The 21,947-nt window shown below is 42.7% G+C and overlaps 1 protein-coding gene across 2 annotated transcripts in view; it reads left to right on the top strand.

Moving 5' to 3' along the window:
- Window positions 1-21,947, top strand: part of sdk1b (sidekick cell adhesion molecule 1b) — a 314,207-nt gene that overhangs the window by 204,573 nt on the left and 87,687 nt on the right. The window contains exon 7 of one of the 2 annotated variants that reach the window (XM_036528191.1): window positions 17,513-17,539. The exons of the other annotated variant lie outside the window; for it this stretch is intronic. Within the exon in view, the coding sequence (XP_036384084.1) occupies window positions 17,513-17,539 (27 nt within the window). The remainder of the gene's footprint in view (window positions 1-17,512; window positions 17,540-21,947) is intronic. 2 annotated transcript variants of the gene reach the window in all.

Genomic DNA, 21,947 nt, shown 5'->3' with positions numbered 1-21,947 from the left:
CCCTCATTGCAGGTAAGGGTTTTGTTTTGTATAACAGTCATGGCAGTATTTTAAGAAATGCTGTGAATGTGGACCAGATTGCAAGGTGAAGGGGACTGCCTGTGTGATCATTGTGGTGATCAGGGCTCTGTTTTTCCTCAAGGCTGTCTGTACCAAGGTTAAGTGTATGTGGATGGAGCTAAAGAAATGCTTTGGCAATCTTTGTAGACACACATTGTTCCTCACACCCAGGGTATTGGCCTACATATTTGCCTTCTCATATATTTGTTTTCCAGTTGACAGTTTGGACAGCGTGTAAAACTGGTCTCACTTTGATATGGATTATGTTGCCTTCTGTCAAGCTGTCAATGGAGTTTGGTATTTTGATGAGAAATACAAAGAATTACACTGTAAATGAAAAATGAAATTAAAACCAAAATGGGAGCCAGATGCATATGAAATATTGATGAGACGTCGCTCTTCCAGAAGCACTGCCAAGTCCCTTGTCTCAAATCCCAAAACATTGTGTGGTTGTTCTTTTCTAAATGAGTCTGTCTATTAAATACAGTAGAGACATCTTCCAGCCCATCCATGTCGGCATGTTGATTTAAAAGAAATAGATTTCCATTGAATTTCAGAGTTCAAAGAAGTCTAGACCTTGTGTGTTCTGCCTCCAAGGCCAGTTTGATCATTGTTGGGGAGCGCAGGAAATTGTAGAGGGATTGGGGGTCAGGGTGGGTACAAATAAATCACCCACCGATGAAAGAAAAAACTCTATAAGCTGATCTTGAGTGCACAGCAGTTTACTCAACTGCAGTCCTTTTCAATGGGGGGGGGGGGGGGGGGAATTCAACTTAGGCACAATGCCGTTATATGTCAGAATGGTGGAATTATCATGTCATGGGAATAGCAGTGGTTCTGGTAATGAATCAGTTCACAGAGAAGCTGCCCCAGGTAGTCTGGCCCTGAGGACCTCCATCATTCGGCAGAGCTGGTGGAGCTCCTGGTTTAGGTGTGCACCACAGGGAGGACCCGCGGTGACTCTCGGCCGGGAAGCAGCGCGTGCCACGAGGTGACGTGGAGAGAGCCGGGGCTCTGCACTCGGGACCGGCTGCGTGTCGGGGCGGAAACAGACGGCGCATCCGGAGCGTAGAGGGAGGAGGGGGAAGACAAGTACAGCATGTCGAATACTTTAAGATGTAAATCACATTGTTAAGATTTCATGAACACCTCCATAAACTTTTCATAAGGCTCTTCCTGGTGGCAGATTAGACTCAAACAAACGGTGGTTTCCTGCACAGAAAGCTATCCCAAGGGACCAAGGATGATTTTAATGTCGGTTGCTTTAAAGCTCACTTGCGGAGGAAAAAAAATTGCAAGAGTTGCCTCCTTTACCTTGATAATGTCTTCCTTTTCTTTTATTATTGTTTGTTTGTTTCCCTTTCTGGTTTCTCTGAGCCAGATGTTAGTCTTGAGCAGGTGTTTAGAGTATTAAATTATCTCTGCAGTTATACTGCAGGTCCCGTCCCTGACATTCATTGCTGCCTTTAATTGGCTATATTTTCCATGTATTTGTCCCCAGAGAGAATGTATTTAGTTTGCAATATCTGTGATTTGATAACTTGTCACCCATAATTTGAACAGAACCCTTGAAAAGAGGAAAATGCAGTTAGTGGTTTTTGAGGCTGTGATATGTAATGTGCTTAACGGGTATTTGCTTGTCTCCCTGTTATTGGCTGCCATAAGGACTACATGTCTGTCTAATATTGTTCTTCTTATTGAGAGGCCCTTATACAGGAGAACTTATATTTTCTATATTATCCATGCATTCAGCTGGGTTATCACTGAAGCAATTTGGTTAAGTATATTTTGCCCAGGGAGATTGACGGTTCTAAACCGGAGAATTGAACCTGCCGCCTTCTGGTTACAAGTCCAGTCCCTTAACCTGCTGGCTCACTGTAACCCCTCTGATATTTACCAAGTAAAACTCTGTCACCTGCAGTCATGGTTAATGTAACATAGCTGAGCTCAGATAAGTACGTGTCAACACTTTAATCAGGAGATGTGTGAAGCTTTATTCTCCTTATAACTCCTTTTCATCAAATCATCCAAAGTTATCTTTGGGATTTATCTGATCCCATCATTGTGAGAATACTATATACAGAGTAGTGTATGAAAATTATCAAGTCAAAGAGGGCTTATCCCGGAGATCACATGATTATTCATTTAGGACAGGAAACCCGACAATGCTATCAGCTAACTCATTAACATATTACTTCTCAGAAAAGATAATCATCTTGACTTACCCTGTAAAGTAAACAGTATTCAGTTCACAACCCAACAACCTGAAGCCAGAAAATAATATCACTTTTTAATCTGAAGCATGTGAAAGGCGTGGTATTTATTACAGAGAGATGGTGAAAATATGTTGTGTGTTTTTCAAATGCAAATCAAGCAGGTCCGAAGTCTATGACTTCTGAATGCCAGCAACGGAGATCAATGAGGTGCGCCTCAGAGGATTCTGGCGTACAGTACAAATGCAGTACAAATGTACATTGTAATTGAATCTCAGCAAGAGGAAATGAGTAGAAATGAATAAATCAAAGGCATTTTATTAAGTGTGACTAAGTCATTTTTTAACCTTGTTAAACATGCTGATCATATTTTAGAGAATGTTAAGGCAGATTTAACTAGGTCAGGATTGAGTAGCTGCAGTGTTATCTTGCATGCAGTGGCGGGGAAAAAAAGAACAACTTTGCTCTGATATCAGCCTCCAGTTGTGTATTCCATAGCGGGGAAGTTGGCTTCCCACTCCCTAATAATGCATGGCAATAACTGATAAAGCACAAGCTTGTATTTATGAAGTAAAGGGACTACTGAGCGTGTGAGATCTGGATGCTCATGAATGTCTGATATAAAAATAAACATGGAGAATATTTGTGGGTATCTCACTAAAAGAAGAGCTTTCTCGCAAGTTTCATTGTAGTGTGTTGTGCTCCTCACATGTGGATGCCACCCTCTCTGCATAACCGCAGTGCATCCCACCAGGTCTGATTTCATGGCTGGCAGCCAGACAGCAGAGTTACTTAAGGTTGCTGTTTGTGCAAGGAGTGTACAAGCCTTTATTTTCTCTGCTTTTGGAGGTATGGAATCAGCAAGAACACCAGAAACAATAGGGGTTTATATACATTTTCAAAATTAGAAGAGGCTAAGGGGCCAGCGGAGGTGCTGGCTACGATGAAAGGAGTAAAAATCGGCAGGTGTGCTTTTTTTTGTCTGGGTTGCCGCGTAGCATCTCACTGGGGTGTGTGCATGAGCTCTCTATGTAAATCTCCACCAGCAGATAAGACCTTCTGCCCTGGTGAATTGTGTAATTATTCTGTTACCACAAATGGAATTGTTAACAAAAGGCCTTTAAAGGGGGGAAAAAATGAGTAGGATTGGTGCCGGTAGGCCTCTTTGTGTGCGCTGGAGAAAGCCCAGGACTCCCATGCGTCTCTGTACAGCTGCGGGCCTATCCGTAGCGTGGTGGCTCGGTTAATAGGGACGCATTCAGGTGGGATATTTTGGAACTAAATACATCTGCAGAGCCTGGAAACGATGATAAAGAAAATTTAATTTCAGTAAACCTCGGCAGGGCTTTTAAATGTGTCCCTCTTCAGGAGCGCAGATGCCGAGATGAATATATATGTTTTGTGTGGCGCAGAAGGACTCCGGCTGCACGTTTGGGCAGGATTCCCATTCTTCAACGCGACTCACTTATCAGCGGTAAATGTGTTGCTGTTGGTTCTGCCGGCGTGGCAAAGTGTCTGGGATTCTCCTAATGACCCCCATGTGGAACGTGTACAGGATTGTGTTCATTTTACCCATTCATACGGTAAATTGCTTTCAGGGCCCTCACTGCTTTATCTAGGTGTATGCAGTAGGAGAGGTGCTTTAGGGCTTGGTGCTATACTCTGTGCTCTAGCTAAGGAGGAGCCAAATCCAAATACATTCAGCTTCCATTAGATATACAACCCTTAAAGGCCTTCAGGGATGGGTCAGAATGGCGGAGGTAATCGGAAACGAGAGAGGACCTTGAAGGGACTTCATAGAGCATTCCCATGATTGAAATGACCTTCAGATTTCTTCAGCTTCCGTACTTCCCGACCGTGGAGGGAGGACGTTATCTGCTCACCAGCCCACCAGCCCACTCTGGGCCTAAAGCTCTGGAGCCCGGAGGACACTCTCTGTCCCTCAGATACCCTATCCTTAGATCCCATTTCACATTTCCATACAGTTGAAAGATAGACTTAAAAGAAAGCTCCTCCAGGCCAAGTAGTCCCTGGCTGTGCTCTTAAAGGGGTCAATGCGTGCAGTGAACCTTGTCTTTTGTATGGGAAGAGCCCGCAATCACTTCAGCAATGCCTCCCCACAGTCTTCCCCTGGCTTTATTGTCATCGAAACAATTTCAAAACTTGCAGGAGCACCAATAGGAAAAAAAAGTTATTTTATCCACACGCAGTCATCATTGAAATGAATTAAACGGAATCCTCTGAAGTTGGGAGCGTGTGGATTCGGCTATTGATTTGGCGAGCACGTGCGTGCCTTGCAGTAGGTGGTCCAGTTCTGAGATAGCTGCCTTTGAGGGGCTGAACAGTAAATAGCTTGGCAGGTGTTCCTTTCCTCCTGTTTTCTTATTAAACCATGCAGGTTGCATAACGCTATTATACACAGCATAGGAGAGGAATCTGCAACTCAGAGCAATTGCAAGGGGTATTGCCTACCAGGCTAATACAGCTATCGGATGTGACCCTGAGTAATAGTCTGTATGTTTCAATAACAGATAATATACTAATTCTGCTATAATCATTTGTATTGTTGGGATGTTGCTGCCAGGCATCCTGAAATGTTAGAGATTAATCTTCTGAAGTTAATTGCAGTGGTTTCACAAAGGTGTGCCTTGAATATTAGCTCAGGGAGGCTGTATAGATGCACACACAGAGCCAGGATTTCGTCTAATTCTCTGTCACAGTTGAAGATGAAGCAGACCTTGTGCTATAGTCCTTACGAGTTTGCCTGTCCCTGTGTCTGTCTCTCTGTTTGTCAGCATGATAACTATAAAGGTTCAGGATGGGTGAAATGTGACAGAAGGTTCAGGATGGGTGAAATGTGACAAAACAATTACCTATGGTACAAGGAGGAAGCTTCAGTGACAATTTAGGGTGGTTCAGATGCAGAGTGGCTTTATGGTTTCATTATCATCACTGTTTTTCCACCTTGAATATCCTCACTTGCTTCTTGGAATTCAGAACTGCCTCCCCTCAAGTGTCATTGTGGATGATCGGATGTGGCCTGATGTATGAGGTCTGTAAGACCTTTAATAGCACTGACAAGCACATGCACCAGTGAAGAGATTATCTTTTGGTATGAAATTGCTGTTATTGTGTCTACAGCAACACTGGAACCTGATGGTGTTCTGTGATGATGTAATTAGATTTTTGCAAAGAAATTGTGAGGCTACATTTCAGGTGGTGTTGTATCTGCTGTGAGAAAGGGACCGATACATGCACTGCACTCATGCACAACTCAGACTCATTTTACACCTTTATTGCTTATCAATACCTTACATTCACTGGGTCGAGTTTATTTCCTTCATTCCTTTTATTGTGTGAGAATTATTATCGCATCATATGCAGGGAAAGCTAATGGTTATGCCTATACACCCATTTAATTTCATAAAGTGGGAAATTAGGAAGTAACCCCCACCCCTGTTCTCTGCATTTTAAGTATTGCGCATAGTCGACACAGTAATTACAGATTGCTGCTGGTTTAATTGCAAAAGCCTTTAGGCTGCATTAGTAATGGCAAGGTCATGTCAGAATAGTAAGCGCTCTCTGTCAATGTGCTCCTCATAAACTGCGATTGTGTGGTTGGCAGGCTTCAGAGTGCAGTGTTGCTAAGGGCAGGCCTTAGCTTGCCTTGTTTTTCGGCCTTCGCAAGTCCACTTGTTGGTAATTGAAGGCGAGACAGAACACATTATTTGTACTCTTGTGGGTTTTATGATCTCCTATGAAATGGATGTGATAGGAGAATCTGGAGTACTGAAGGCACCTATTCTCTGAGTCTCCCTTTTTGTATTCTGTCCATAGGACTCTAGATCTGTCATTAAACTAGCCTGCCTGCATTACTTTAGTGGGAAATTGCAGAAAGCCATTTCATAATGGTCTTTGAGACAATGGATATTAATGCATTGACTATTGAGAAGCACTTACATTTATATTATTGGTATTTTGCAGTTCACTGCCATTCCAAGGCAACTGCAGCAATAATAATCAAAATGTGGGTTTCCTGAGCTGTTGACTTTTTTGCAAACAGCATTTGTGCCATTGGTTTAACGTTCCACAGCCATATAGCACTCCAGTGATGCTAGAGAGACTTTGAGGTGACTGTGCTGCAGATGTATGGATTTATTGAAACTAGGTATTGAGTGACGGTTTTTAAATCCATAAATAAACATATGGACTTGCTGTGAGCAATGGAAGAATGATGATAATGATGATAAGGTGTTCTCCTGAGGAAGTTACTCTGAGTTGGTGTTGTTTTGAGAATGTCCTTTACATCATGTTAAGTCTGTGAAATTAATACATGGGGAGGATACATGCATGCCTGTAGTTTTTCTGTAAAAAAAGTAAATTTGTTAATATTTACATCAGATAATCACAACACAAAGATCCCTTATACATGCAGGACGTGCTTTTTGCTGACATATATTTGTGTTTATTTTGTAAAGTGTCATTTAATTGACAGGGAATGTTTCCAGTTTTCGTAAACAGAGAGCCCTATTTTACCTTGTGTGCTGTGTAGATCCCTTTAAAAAGAAAGCTAACCCTTATTTTCCACACAATTGCTTGTGTGGCCGCTAAATTACAGGAGCTGATTTTTCAATTTGAGGGTGAACACCAGTGGGTATTGCACCTCTGACTGCTCCCCGCTCTGAAAGTGGCGTCGTTCAGCGCTTTTTTGGCAGGAACTTGCAGGAGGACATGCGCCTGTTTGATGCCCGAACTGCGCCAAGGTAGCTGAGACCACAGATTCCTGCTCGCAGCAGGAGAAGTGTTAATTGTGCTCCTGCTTTCATGACGAGGAGCTGACCGCCCAAGCGTCTACCTCCCTAAGAGACCAGAAAATTGTTTCCTGACCCTCGCCTCGAGGATACCTCAACCCTAACAAGAGGCGTTCGAGGAAGGAAGGAGGGAAACAAAGATTGCAACTTTTGTGGAGTAATCTGCAGGGAACCCTTGGCTGCTTGCGAGGCATTTCAGCACATTCACAGCCCATGTTCCAGACCTGCTCGTCATTATGAGCTGCTGATTTTTGTTGCAAATTAGTAATAGTGAAACAAAGGCTGTTTAATTAAACACGTCTCTTAGAGGATGTCCTCGGAGAAAGCATATCCTTCAGCTAAACACTCCTGTAAAACCGAGATTTCGGAAATCCCCTGGAGCGCTTACTAGTGCAAGTGAAAATTCACTCAGAGAAAAAAAAAAATCCCTAAAGACCCAGTAAGAGTCGTGGATACAGTGCCCAGCACAGGCGAACAGAAGATGGAGCAGGGGCTGCATTGCCTGGAGTTGTTTTTTCAGGTGGTGGGTTTTGTGTTATCTCTTTTTTGGGGGCCCTGATGTTCCGTCATCTTTCCCCTGAAAGGAAACGCCACTCTGCCAGGACTGCTCCTTCTCAGTGAAGAGTCACTGTTCAGGACAGTGTCCTCGTCCAATCAGAGCCCTGTGCATTCTACACATGTAGCCTTTGTAAGCAGCTGCCAGGAGCTGCTGATGCACACAAGCGATACTGTATCTCCATGTGGCAGCTTGAGTAAGGTACAGGGTCATTACCGTTTTGCTAAAAGGGAATTAAAAGAATCACTACAGATAAAAAAAACAGTGAAAGAAGGGTGCAAGTGAAGATCAGGGGTCTCTGTATGTCTCTCAATACTTTATGTAATCCTCCCACAGAGGGTTGTAACTGTGAAAGAGAAAGAAAAGAAACCACAATCATAATGTTGTTCACAGGGCCAGTTGGACCTAAAGTACTGATGTTACTGAATCACATACAGGGGGGGTATTAACAGGACTTTGAAGCTTTCACCACAAAGAGCAAGGAGTTTTCTAAGCATGAGTCACTGGATGGAAGTGTGCAATATGCTATATGTTGAAACGTGTCAGAATTTGGTCTTAGTTCTGTCGTAACCATGACGTATCCCTAGTCTCATCAAAGTTTTTTTTTTTTTTGCTTCTCACGACAGAAAATATTATTTGACGTGTTCGTGACATGTTCACAGTCAGTATTTTTAGCTGAAACTTGTGACAGTTCACATTGCCATTTGATAAAGCAAGAGAAAGACATCGTCACAACCTTACCATCAGATCTCTTGGAGAAAAATGAGCTGATTTCATGCTTCAGTTTTTGTTCAAAATGTTGAATATCCGCAGATCAGTTTGTATTTGTCCACATCTTCCGGAACCTGGATGTACAATAAAGCCGTTTCATTTAATTGGGAAAAGAAACCCAGATGTGAGAGCTCCACATATCTTTTCCTCAAGCGCTTGACACGGCCAGCAATTATTCATTTCCAGCAGTCCCAGACCTCCTCGGCAAGGCAGGCATTCATTGTTTCTGTAGTGGGAAACAGAGCATGATCCCAGACATATGGCAGAAGACCATTTGAGATGGGACTTATCATTTCTTAATTACACATTGTTTTTTTAAGGAGAGCAGCCAGAACTGGCTTCATTTATTTAGCTTGTCTCTTTTCCCAACAGATTTCTTTTCATAAACAAGATACCATTCTTCCAGAGTGATGGTTTGTGTGCTTGCTCAGTGTGATTATGATGAATGGAAAGCTTCCTAAGTGTTTTCCTTTATATCCTTCCGGCAATAGTTAACTCTAAGGCGAACGACAGAACCCTGTTCTAAACTTTGAATGAATAGATGTAACTTTCAGATACTGTTGTTGTATTTTATTTATGATCTATGTTTTTGGTATAAGGCGGCCTTTTATTTAATGGGCATTGGCATTAAATAAAGGTACACATGTGTACACTGTCTGCACTGACACACTTTTTGTGACTGAGTGTTATTGTGTTTGTCTTGCTAAGTAGTCATATAATTGTCATTTAATGTCTTCTCTTTTTTTAATGGACTTGTCAGGCCTGAGGTTTGGGGGGGTTCTATGCAGAACTTCAAGAAATGATTTGTCAAATGAATGCTGTTTGTCACTATTTCTGATAAATGTGTTAAATTGATTAATTAGTCAGAATGCAGCTGTTGTTCTCGCTTTTGGGCCTGCCTTGATTTAATAATGTGTATTCTTTCCCTCCATCAGAGTGAATACAATTTAATTTAATACAGCCAGGTGCCAAATTAAAATCAAGGAAGTGTTTAAGGCAGAAGTTTTCCCATTAAGCAGTAAGTGATCAAGGCAAAGGAGTCTCTCCACATCATCTTAGGGATTCCTCAGATTTTTGTAAACTTTTCAAGTCAGGATATGTCTTGAAATTATCCATCATATTCTGGCCTTTTAATCTGTATAGCCCATGCCTAGTACAAACAGATCTTACAATGGGAGAGCCAGGTTCCAAGGTGTGGATATTGAGAAAGTAATTACCTGTAGCTGTGCTAGGGACATGCAATAAGTATTTTACATTATTATGTATTATTTTTTAAATTTCATTTTTGCCCTTAGCTTTGACTAGTGTGCACTCAATTAAGCAATTTAGGAAATAAAACAGTCTGCACTGTATATTGTACAGGGCTTGACGCTTACTATGAAATGTCATTTCCCGGCTGGTTGACCCCAACCCCTTTGCCACAGTAAATTGCTGACAAGAAAATGCTCAACTGAATTTGTTTCAGCTATATGGTCAAGTTCAGCTGTCAATTTTTATTGTCCTTTTTATTGCAGTATAAGTGCATCCAAACTTTGGCTCATTCTCTTTGGGCTCATCACACTTTAGAAGCTATAAAATAATAATATCCAACCATCTCGAGGCCATTTCAGGGGAAGAAAATTGGAGGCTTGTAGAGTTCTCTCTTCAAGTTCAAATTGCTTCTTTACAATACAGTTCAAGTTCACAAGGTGGAAACTGCCTATAACATTAACAAGGGGATGCTGTATACTTATGCTATGTTGCTTTGTTTTTAGCCTATATGAATGGAAAAACACAACATGTGTGTAGTGCTTTCCCTACTAGAAACATTATTTGACTATAAATCATTTTATCAATATGTGCACATTTTTGTCAAAAATCAGCAGTGGTGGAACCAAGTTTAATAAGAGGTAGCTAGCAAGCCAGTTGGCTAGATGTAAAACCAAGTTAGGGGGCTAAATAAAATTATTTCACCTCTTCACACTACATGCTGATACACTCAATAATTCCCTGCCGCCTCTCTCTTTGGGAAGCAGCTAACTATACTCACACTTGTCAGCTAGCTTGCTTACTACTGATAGTAGCTCAGTTCAGTTGACGCAATTCAACCTCAAAACGACCAAGGCAACGCAATCGAAATGCTACTCCTCTAATGAAATACTTTTGATACGGTAACATCTACAGAATAAAATGTGTGGCTGGACTTTTTGTTTGTCTGACGACAAGGTGGAGTACTGCAAGTTAATGTGTGTGAGTCAAGAGTGATACACAGCACATAGGCAGGCAGATATATAGATATACATGTTATACGGATATGTAGGTTGCTCCATTCGCAGTGTTCATGTATTGATTGGCAGCAGTCCTGTTAAGTACAGAATCACTAGATTAAGCAATTACAAGAACTTCACACATGGGATTCATATGATCTTATGAATGCCACCATATTTTTAATATATAGTTGGGTTTTAAGGAGGCCAGGAGATAACATTTTAATGGTGGATGTTCTGCAGTGGTGAGAGATTATATTGTAAAGGTTTGGTGACATTGCAAGGGAATGAAAGGGGAAACAGTTTAAGAGGGGAAGAGGAAAAATAGTTTGCAGTTTTTGAATACATTTTTGGGTTGCCAAAAATGGGAAAACAGGTGACATCTAATGGTTGCCAAAACCTCTTGATCAGTGAGATTTGGTTGCCCTGGGCAACTGGGCATCCACTAATATTGAGCCCTGTTGTAGAGTTGCACTACTTTCCCACAGTAGTCGCTGCTGGTGCAGTACGTCTTCTACCTGTCTAAGGAGTTCAGGCACGCCAACAGAGAGCACACCAAGTTGCCAGTGTATAGCAGTCATGTGGTTCTCCTTTCATATGTCCTGGTTTGATTAAAACATGTATTTTATGTGACCCGTTCCTTGTATTGTGTGCTAGGGTTAATGGATGTTTTGTTTTGTAATGGTTTTCTATTATTTGTGCAGCGGTATTGTGACAGGCATGGGAGAGACCAGTGCTTGCCTTGGCTTCGGGAGACATTCTAGGTGGTACACTAATAGACTTTGTTCAGCCTACACATATCTTCAGTATTTGTTATGTTGATGAATGCAATATTAATATATGTCTTTATTCATAGGTCCAAATGCCTGACAAGTGTGTTTACATCTCGACTGAAGCCTCTCCAATATCTGCACGGGATTATGTGTGTGCCCTGTCTGATAGTTGGCCGGTCTGCTCAGCGCTACAGAACAATGTGGGAAGAAATCCATGAATCTTAAATCTTATTCGCTGCATGGCCTGGTCTTGTGGAAAAAAAATGTTCCTGAGGGTAGAGCTGGATAGTTTGTAGAAAGCAAATAAAATCAGTTGAGAAATAAGAACCAAGTAAATCCTGAAAGACAGGAATAAACAAGGATCAGGTGTGGTGCATTCCAGCTGGAAACAGAGAACCGCTTACCTAAAGCAGGCTGCCTCACCGTTGGTACATCTTGGCTGCACAGTTGCATGAAAGTCATGCTTTGGACTGACACGGTTGAAATTTACCAGTGTAACTACAGCATAATTAGACTTAAAGCAGGACAGATCAGCAGCAGTGTATGCCATAAGTGTTGCCTTGCTTGGTATAAATGTGGCCAAACAAGGCTCCACCTTCATACCCTAGAGCAAAAAGTCACCTGTCAGTGCTGACTGGAGGCCTCAGGCACACAGCAGCTACAGGGGAACGTGGAACATGTCTCCTTCAATGACCGTAAAGGCCATTGCCAGAGTAACAGCACAGAGAACCCCAGACTATGGACAGTTGTTTCTTTGGTTGTTTGGATGTTTATCATTTTATTCATTTTTTTATCGTTTGGACCAACTGCTTTAAGTGTACCTCAGTCTGAATTAAGTGCAGCTTGTGTGAATCGTAATCTCTCCGTAATTATATTGTCAGAAGGTCAAAATTCACACACAGCAAACAAAAACTGCAAAATGCAAAACAAAATGAATGTATGAATGTAAATGTGGTGTAAATGTAAAATAGGTGCTACATAACTACCTGAAAAATCAGGGAGTTCACGTGCAGACAGTACTGGTGATGCAGACATTTCAGTCTCTTTGTGCCTCTTGCGTGTATGCTTATTTGTTTTTCTGGGTGTTAGTGTTATTTTGCCAACGTCATTTTATTTTGCATTATGTTTCTCATTCCATTTTGCATGACCGCTTTAGGAATAGTTTTCCTTTGTCATACATTGCCCAACAAGGACAGTGAGAATCACTCTTACTGTCCATAGGAGAAGTTCAGCTTTGGGGAGATGTTAAGTATTGGCATCCCAAAAGCGGCACTACAAATACCACGTGAAAACTGAAACAACACTGTCTTGGCGTTCTGCCCTTTGAGATACTGTGTCTATTTAAAGAGTGCTCCTCTGGCCTCCTTTTAAGGGAAAATGTCTTTAATTTATTCTGTGATGGTGAAGAAGGTTGAGGTCCTCGGTAAGGACCTGCTGAGCCAGAATAGCTTCTGCCTGCCTTACTGCATGTTGTCTGAGAATGAGTTAAGTTTATCTTACGTTCACTACATTATATCGAGACGTCCTTCCACGGGATGTAGGTGGAGGGAGCATATATTTTAATTGGCTTTAAGAAGCGTTATGGATTGGAACTGTTTAAGCCTTTCTAGATAATGGTAGAACAATGAGGACGAGGGCGCCTGTGTGTGTCTTACACTGTAACACATGCGGCGTTTAATTATTATGTATGAGCAGAGTTATTTACATTCTGAGGTCATCTTTTATTAACACCCTGGGATTTCAACAGGAGGCCGTATTCTTTTTAAGGGAGAAAGGAATGAATTTTAAGTTGTTTTATTGCTTGGATGTGTGTCTTCACAGTTTTGCTTTGTTTTTGTTTCGCTGGGTTTTAGCGCTGAACCACAGAAACCTGAAAAAAATCAAAAGGAGTTTTCCAAACTGCTTCTATTCAAGCCGAATAGCACAAAAAAATCTGAATTACCATGTTGTTTGAGACGGTAAACGGGTGAAATGTCAAAATGCTGTGACATTTGGGAGCAGCTAGCAGGTCCTTTGTTAGGGTGATTGACATGGCAAATTGGAAAGGTCAACAGGTGTCAGTGTGGTGGGAAAACAGTGCCTTTATCCAGCCCAACATATCCTCTCTTTTTAATATAAGATGTCAGAAAATAACCTTCAGTGTGGATCACTTGCCGTTTTGTGTGAGAGAGGCACATTCAAGATGACGTTAACAGCTTATTTCTGAGATTAGTGCTCACTCTGCACTTGAAATAAAGATTTGCGAATGTTTTGGCTATTTCTGTTGCTGCGGAGTTCGATATTATGGATCCTCAATCAGAAGCAGGAGAATAAACTAAGAAACAGCCCCATGTGTGTGTGTGTGCGTTTGTCTGTGCACACGTGTGTGTGTGCCCCTGTACCTTTTGAGCAATCTGCTGCATAACAGAGGTAGAGGTGTCAGTCAGAGAGGGGAGGGCATGCAGTAAGAATACTAAATGAAGAGGAGCGGAGGTCGTCGGTGCAGAAGACGTGAACCCAGAGCAACAGGAAGTTGAGACAGTTTCCATTTTTAATGAGCCCTATACACATCATTCATTATTCTCCTTTCTTGCACTTTGCTAATATGGTGCTTTGCAGGCTGCCAATATTTTTACAGCTGAACAATACCCTGCTTAAATCATTATTCCATGCTCTTTTTGTCTGTTCCAATCTCAGACCACATTTAAAAATACATGGACTGTGCACTCTCGAGAGGGGGAATGTGTCTTTGGCCAGAGGATGTTATTCAATGATTTAGTCTAGAGTGAATATGTTTATGGTAAATTAACTGGCAGCCCTGCATTTTGCAGAACATACAGTACAATTGTATTATTAGTGTGTGCACGAGTCTGAGCTGACTGACAGACTGGATCGATTGCAGGTACGTTGAATAAGGTGTAGTGTTGCAGGATAATTCTATCCCATTTGACCCTGTGCCTGTTAATTTATTTACCTCTGTTGGCTGATTATTAAAACTGTTGGGCTTGGATTGGGTCTGATATATACAGCAGGGACCCTGGCTAGCCTTTGGCGAAGTCTCTGTTAGACATGACAGTGAAATGCCTCTGAAAATATTGTGCTGTGTTTATTTATTCATATTAGTCTCAAATAAATAAAAAAGTTGTTTTGTGTTCTGAAATACACCAGTTACAACAGATGGCTATTATGTGTCTATCATGAAGATTCCGTTAATAGAAATAATACTATTATGTCCCTCAGTCAAAAAAGTGGTGCTGCAGCGAATTATAAAGGAAAGGTTTAATTGTCAGTTGTAATGGGCCAAGCCAAGGTCACATATTCATTCTGGGAAATCACAAAGAATGCAGCACTGTCTGCCATCACTTTGAATCACTGCCTTTCTGCCAATCTGCAGAGCAGCAAAATTGCATGTGTAAATATGAATTTCAAAGTGTGGTGGAGCACAATGCTATGTAATTATTCCACTGCCTTGTGCTGGACGAACATATTTTTTATAGAAAAAAAGGGCGCCAGTAGCTCGAAATGGCTTACCCCAGTGGTCTCAGAACAAGAAAAGGTCCATTGAATTAGCGCTGTGTGTTTCACAGTCAGTAAGCAGAGATCAGAAACAAAAGCCTGCTTCTGCTCACCGAACGCTCAGAGGTTCATCAGTCAGGCTCCCATTCGTTTTCCACGATAACGCCTGCACTAAACAGAGCTGTGTCCGCCTTCAGTTTGCCTATAGCACCGGCTTCGACAGACTGCTCAAGGTGGGCACGGCCGCTCTGGGTTGGGCAGTAGATCGGGAGTAACGCGCAGGACGCTGGACTTGCAGTACGGCGATAACAGGCTTAACACAACCGACTGCGCTCCGGTTTGTCTGAAATCGAAGCGCACGCCGACGCGCTCTTCTGCCTCCACCCACCTGACCGGGAGCACCGTCCCCGCGAGCGGAGCGGGCCGAGCCGGGGCACGGCGCGACCGGGCACCGTCCTCTCCCGCAGCCCGGGCACCTCGCAGGGGAGAGGCAAGCGAATAAACAAGGCGGAATACATGAATACGAATGAGCGGCCGGGGGGGGGGGGGGGGGGTTGGGGCAGGCTGCTGTGAGCACACATTCCCAGGACGCTGGCTGCTGTACAGCTGTGTTTATGTAGGTGGGCTGCAAATGCAGTCTGAGAGCGCACCGGCTCCAGCAGAGACCCCCTCTGGGGGCAGGAGGCGCGACTGGGGATCTGAGGGAACAGCGCGGCACATCAGCCCTCCTCCCCCTCGGCCCGAAAAACAGCAGTGACAGGGTAAACCCCGGTGGGACGCGCGTGCGCATGCCGGAGTGGCAGTCGCTGCGGCGGCTCGGGAGTGAACGGGCACTCTGTCTTTATTTGCCGTGTCTGTGACCTCTTGCGCACCTCTCAGTTAGATCTGCCTCCTGCAATGCGGTGATGGGATCCTTTGGCCCGGAGTAGCTCTGCGTTTAGCATGCTGTTACTCAGGATGTCAATAGAGTGCTCAGAATAACAAGGGACCGCTATCCCTCTGCTTTATTTCTCTGTTACTCGCCCACAGGGCATGCTGCCGACTCCGTTTCCCCATGCATGCACACTCAGTCAATGTACAGTCAGTTTGTACAACATAGTATATATGAGTAATTTAGGGGGGAAGCATCAGTATGACATGTTTTTTTGCATACCACGTTTTGCTGTTACCTGATGCTCTTTAAAACCGATCTCCTCGGGAAGTGCTTGAATGCTCATCTGTCACTGCAATGAAACTTCTGATGTCTTTGCACTGTGTGTTTTCAGTCAACCTCTCCCTTGGTACCTTGTCTCTCATTACTCTTACTCTGTTCACTCCTCCCTAGGGTTTCTCATTCATCATCTGTTAATAGGCCTGCGCCTTTTTTTTTTAAATGGCAGTGACCTTTAGGCTCTGATTTGTTGTTTTGTTTGATTATGCCATTTATTTTGCGACCATTTACTTCCTACAGCATATCTTGTTGTCTCTTGATTCTGCAGTTGCTGCGTTGTGTATTTCTTCCTTTATTTCTTGTCATCTTGAAGTAGGGTTCATTCAGTGAGTTTCAGTGAGTATACGAAAATGTGCGGCCCCCAACCCATGCCAAGGTCTCTCAGACTCTGGTAAACCACAGATACACCAGATTCATGGCTACAGCACAGCTCCATGTCTGACCCACATGCAGTGACCCAATACTGGATGAGAGCCGACGTCGGTACTGTTCAGCATGGCTGAAAGTGCCATGTAAATGTTCGTGGACGCATGTTTTCAGAGCTCTGTGTTGAGTTTTGGCGCGATTCATCTGCTCCACTGCACATTGCAGTGTCCTGCAGAATGGACTCGCTGCCTTTGCTCTGGAGGGCTGAATGTTTCATGACTTCAGCAGCTCTGTTTTGGCAGGAATGTGGCCTCCCCTCTGGCGCCCATCAAACGGTTTAATTCATGGGGCAGCATTTTGGGCGCAGCGTTGCATATATCAGCCGCTTCCGCTTCAGCTGAGCTGATGTGGAACGACACTGTCGAAATTAAGGCCACCACACACATTCAGGTAAAGGAATCAAATTTGCAAATAAAGCATGGCTGCAAATTGTCAGATTCCTTCTGGTTCAATTTCCAATATGTTTCGAGCGGAGTTGATGCGGCTCAGAATGTAAATCGGTCGGGTATAGATTTGGGGTCATTGTCTGGATGCTGACGTGGTTGAATTGATTTACTGTTGTAGGTTTTGTGTTAAGTATGGTTTGATTAGAGCGGAACACCTTTGCCATGTTTTCCACAGATGGAATTATTTTGTAATTCCTAGATATTTGTTTTAGGGATTCTAACCCTTGTACATCTAAATGTATAGGTATTTCTCATGTTTTCATTAATCATAGAGGAACTACATATTAGTAATTAAACAAATGAGTACACTCTCTCCCTGTCACTATGGTTTCTCTGTTTTTCTTTGGTTTGTATAAAGCCAAATCTGTCAAATCATTCTTTACAGCTGCAGTAATGGTATAGACTACAAATTGAACACAGATCTGTATCATCATGTCTGACAAAAAGTCACAGAATTTGCTGTTTTCTCTCCCCCCCCCCCCTCTTTTCCCCTGCTGCCGGACAGTAAGCAAGAAGAATCGAGGACCTCTTGGTAAGACATTGTGAGAAAACCAAGGGCATCAAGTCCCAGATCATTCCCTTTGTGTGCTCTCTTCCTTTTGTCCGAAAGCTGTCCAGCCTTAATAATAAAATCGGCTGTCCAGAGTCCGCTTCACGCTCGAAACCGAAGTGATGTTAGAACGTCAGCTCTCTCTTTCAGCACCCTCTGCTGGCTGAGAAAAAAGTTCTGCTGTTTGGCCTTGACTTTTGAAACTACAAGTTCCCAGAACTCTCTTCCCGTGCATGTTCCCATCTCACACGCTTTAGCTTTGATCCATGCGCTTGATCGCAGGGTGCGTTCACGCTCTTGGCTCCTGTTGTGCAGATACTTGACTGGCAAGCGCTGACACCCCACAGCATGAACGCACCGCACATCAGCAGGTGCTCTTTAAGTTGTAAAAATGATAAACGCATGACTAATCCTCAACCGTTGGCGAAGAGCTCAGGAAAATCAAGCCTCCATTTTGGCGTCAGCCAGAGAGACGAGACGGATCCGAGACCGTAAGACTGCGCCGAATACTCCAGCAGTTTGTTTTCCTTTTTCTCTCGAAGAGGCACAATACAAACACTCTCCAGACCCAAACCTGTTGGAATCCTTTTTAAGAGTGTGATAAGGACAAAACCCTGGGATCAGCTCATTAAGAGGTGTGAAGCTGTGACCTGCCACATCAAACAGAGCCAGGCACCCGGCTCTGCGTTCCGTGCGTGGGGGGCTGTGTTCGGTTCAATTAATGTGTGTATTAGACCCAGCCAAAGCACGGCTGGCAAGAAGATGCATGGCACTAGGAGCGGGGAATCAGTTGTCGGAAGATAAAATAAATATATAAATAGGCGCACGTCTCTCAAAGACTTGTGGAGAATAAAAGGGCTAGGGGGGCCATGGAAAGAAATATGTTTTTTAGTAATGCATTCTGAATCTCATTCTGGGCTTTTTTGACATTCTGGGGAGGAAGATGAAACTGGCGGGGCTAAAGGATGCAACATGACATTGCCTGTCAACACAGAAAACTAATGAGCCGAGTTGAGCAGATCCCTGGTGGATAGGATCAAATTATTGGTTTCTCCTCTCTCTCCTTAAAGCACGGGCGGAGGGAGAGCGGGGCCCCTCCCTCTGACGACCCAGCTATCGAATAGAGGCAGAAAACTTCTAGCTGCCACTTAAGAGAGAGAACCTTTCGCCCGCCTCTGGGACCTGTTTTCCCCACAATGTGAGGACTTCTAATTATTCTTCACACCTCTGATGCTCCCAAGACGTGCTGCGTGGAGGCTCCTGCTCACCCCTTATTGCTTCTCCTGGCATGGTATTTCTTAGCACAATGTAAAGTTCTGACTGCACAGGCGATAATTCTATTAATATCCCCAAGTAATGGCGGGATGTGCGTTATTGCCCGGCGAGAGGAGCAGTAGCGAGCCCAGCACGTGCTCCACAGTCTGCCTGCACTGCATTCCTCTCCTGTGCACCGGGCTGCCTGGGGATTTATTTAAAGGCTTAAAACACAAGAAACGACTTTGATGGACAAATTTAATATCTTGACATGCTGTAATCTCCAAAAGAATTCCTATAGATACAGCCTTTTTTTTTAATCTATCAGATGGGATTGCTAGCAGCTCTTCCTCTAAAGCTTTGCCAATCCTGTTAGTCTCCGACATTGTTCTCCCAGTTTATTCAGGATTTTGCTTCCTAGTCTCCACCAGGATTGGACATGTGAGGTCAGGGTATTTTGTTGTGATTTTGTCAGATTGCATTTTTAAAGCATGGCTTAACACCCCTGACAAGTGTTTTACCGTGATTTTTTACTATGATCCAATTATCAGATGGCCGAGATATTTCAGACCGGCCCGACGAGCCGCCTCCATGGCACGGCTGTTTCATATTTGCCACATTCAGTCAAGCATAGAGCCGCGCAGCATCGACCTGTGGAGCCATGACGGTGAAACGAGGGGGTCTCTCCGAGCGTCTCTAGCATGCCTGTGAATTATTTGCCACCTATTATTTGATTTTCAGACTGCTTTGCTAATGTGAATTTGAAACATGCTCTTAGAGGGCCCCAGAAACTGCATACGAAATGAATTCTGTCACAACACATTATATACGAATAGTAGTCATCTTGTCGGAGAGTTGAGTCTATTCCCTGCCAACAGGGAGGAAAGGGAAAGAGTTCAGCACAGAGACATATGGTGCCTTCTTTTCCATGTCTCCATAGAGTTGTCCCCATGATTCTATAAGGGAACCGTGTTGTTTTGTTCAGAACAGCAAAAAAAAACTCATCTGAGCTTTCATACTTTATATGGTGCAGTATTTTCAAGGATCTAGGATCCAGGAAATTGATGTACAAAGGGCTTTTTTCATGGAAGAACTATTACCACCTTTAAAGTCACAGTAGGCTGAATTCAATCAAAACCACCAAGCTGCTTTAAAGGAATATGCTATTCAATCAAAAATACATAAGATTAACCATATTCAGTCAACTCAGTGTTATGCTCACAAGGCCACGAAATTTAGGGAACAAGAAAAGTTGTGCCTTGAAAATAGGTGGGACCTTTTTATAGAGCAGTTGACAGCTTCTGTCCAGATAATCCCTTTGTCTGTCTCAAACTTTAATGTTTCCACTGTAACCCTTTCATAAAATGTATCATATTACCACTTTCAAAAGGCTTAAAGAGGAAAAAAAATTATTGAGGAATGTGAAATCACACCTGGCTTATGCTGTGTTACAGGATTAAAGCATTTAATTAGTGTAATTGTTTCCCTCTCTTGTCCTCAGTATTTAGGCAATTTAAGTGTAGACAAATTTTGTTTGATGTAAAATGAATAGGAGAGCATCAAATCCATTTCAACAGTTTACATTAGAATTTCCCTTTTAAAATTATGTAGGTGGTAGTATTCCAGACAGATGCATTTTCAGTTATAGTTTAATAATTTGGTGGCAATGCTGTGGTGTATCTTTCCTTCTAACCATAGACGTTAACCATTAACAACAACACACAATACTAGCAGATTCTCAACACTGTTGTAGTGTATGTCTATGCCTGAGTAAAATGGCTGGCTGCAACCAAGGCAGGCCAAACGAACGACCACTTGGGCCAGCAGTCCCAAGACTGCACTTAGATTTTCATATTGATATCAAAATTGATTGATATTGGCATAAGGCATAAGCAGCAACCCTCCATTGGTGACTAATGAGTCAAACAGGATAGTTTTTTTAAAAAATATGCTGCCTGAGGGTTTTTATTGCAAAAGTTTTCCAAATACATCCCTAATCTTACTTTAGACAGCAATATGGGCATGTGGGCATGCTAGTTTTTGGGGGAAAAAATCCTTTGGTCAAGGCAATTTAGGCTCTATGCAGTGCTCCGATAACAGCTAGTTATACCACAGCTAGTTATACCCACTGTTCCAAGTGTTTTTGCAATCTAATAGACAGCAGCTGCTTCAGTGTTTCTTCCTACCAAGGAACCAATGTGTCCCCCACAGGGTCCACAAGCCTGTCATTGGTAACTAAGTTTCTCACTTGTAGGTGAAAATGAAATTGCTGAAATAAACTGCAGGAGTTATAGCAATGGAACCAAGATGTGTTAAACAACGCAAATGTTCACAGAGAGCTGTGTTGTCTGTAAGCAATGACAGCTGAACAAATCTCGCAGCCTATTTGGCTTATGCAACTGTATTAGCAAAGGACAGGTTTTCTTATTGTTTTTTTTATGACACGCACATGGTTAACATTGCGACAAACAGTGGAGAACAGATGCATGAAGTATGGTGCTCTCGTAAACAAGATGATATTAACATATCCAGTGTATCAGATATTCTGTGGCATTCATCTAATGTGCACGATCTAAATGCAGATTAGGATCCATTTAATTATTACTTGTATTTTTTTCACAAATATTTTTTGTTTGTTTGTTTTTGGTGTTTTAGCAAGTATGTGTTTTAAAGTATTAATGTTAATAGTAAACTTAACAATCAGTTCTTGGTAAGTTGAAGAGGGCATGGATGGTAACTTGGATACCATGCATAGTGTTAATCACTTTATGAGAATTGCGATCATTGGCTGTGAGATTCAGCTTCCTCGCGCCATAATTTTCCGCTGCTCAGAAAAAGTAAGCCTGCTTCATTGTGATGCAGTGCTAAACTATTCTGGTACTTTTTTTTTTTTTAGATGACTTGCATTTTTTTTTTAATTGAGTCCAGGCCAATAGATTCACTATGTTCTGGTTTAAAACCAAAGCAAGCTAAATGCAAGTAATGCTCACCAACATGCAGCCAATGTACAAGTGACCAAACTGAACCGACCTCTAAAAATCCTCTAAAAAAAGACTTTCATCCTGAGGATTGACAGCTGCTGGTTTATGTTTTATTGGGCTTTGTCAGCTTGTTTACTCCTTTTTTGTGCTTTTGT

This window comes from Megalops cyprinoides, chromosome 1 (assembly GCF_013368585.1).
Source record: "Megalops cyprinoides isolate fMegCyp1 chromosome 1, fMegCyp1.pri, whole genome shotgun sequence".
In the NCBI taxonomy this organism is placed as follows: Eukaryota; Metazoa; Chordata; class Actinopteri; order Elopiformes; family Megalopidae; genus Megalops; species Megalops cyprinoides.
The sequence above is the reverse complement of the archived record's forward strand: the minus strand, read 5'-3'. Positions and strand labels throughout refer to the sequence as shown.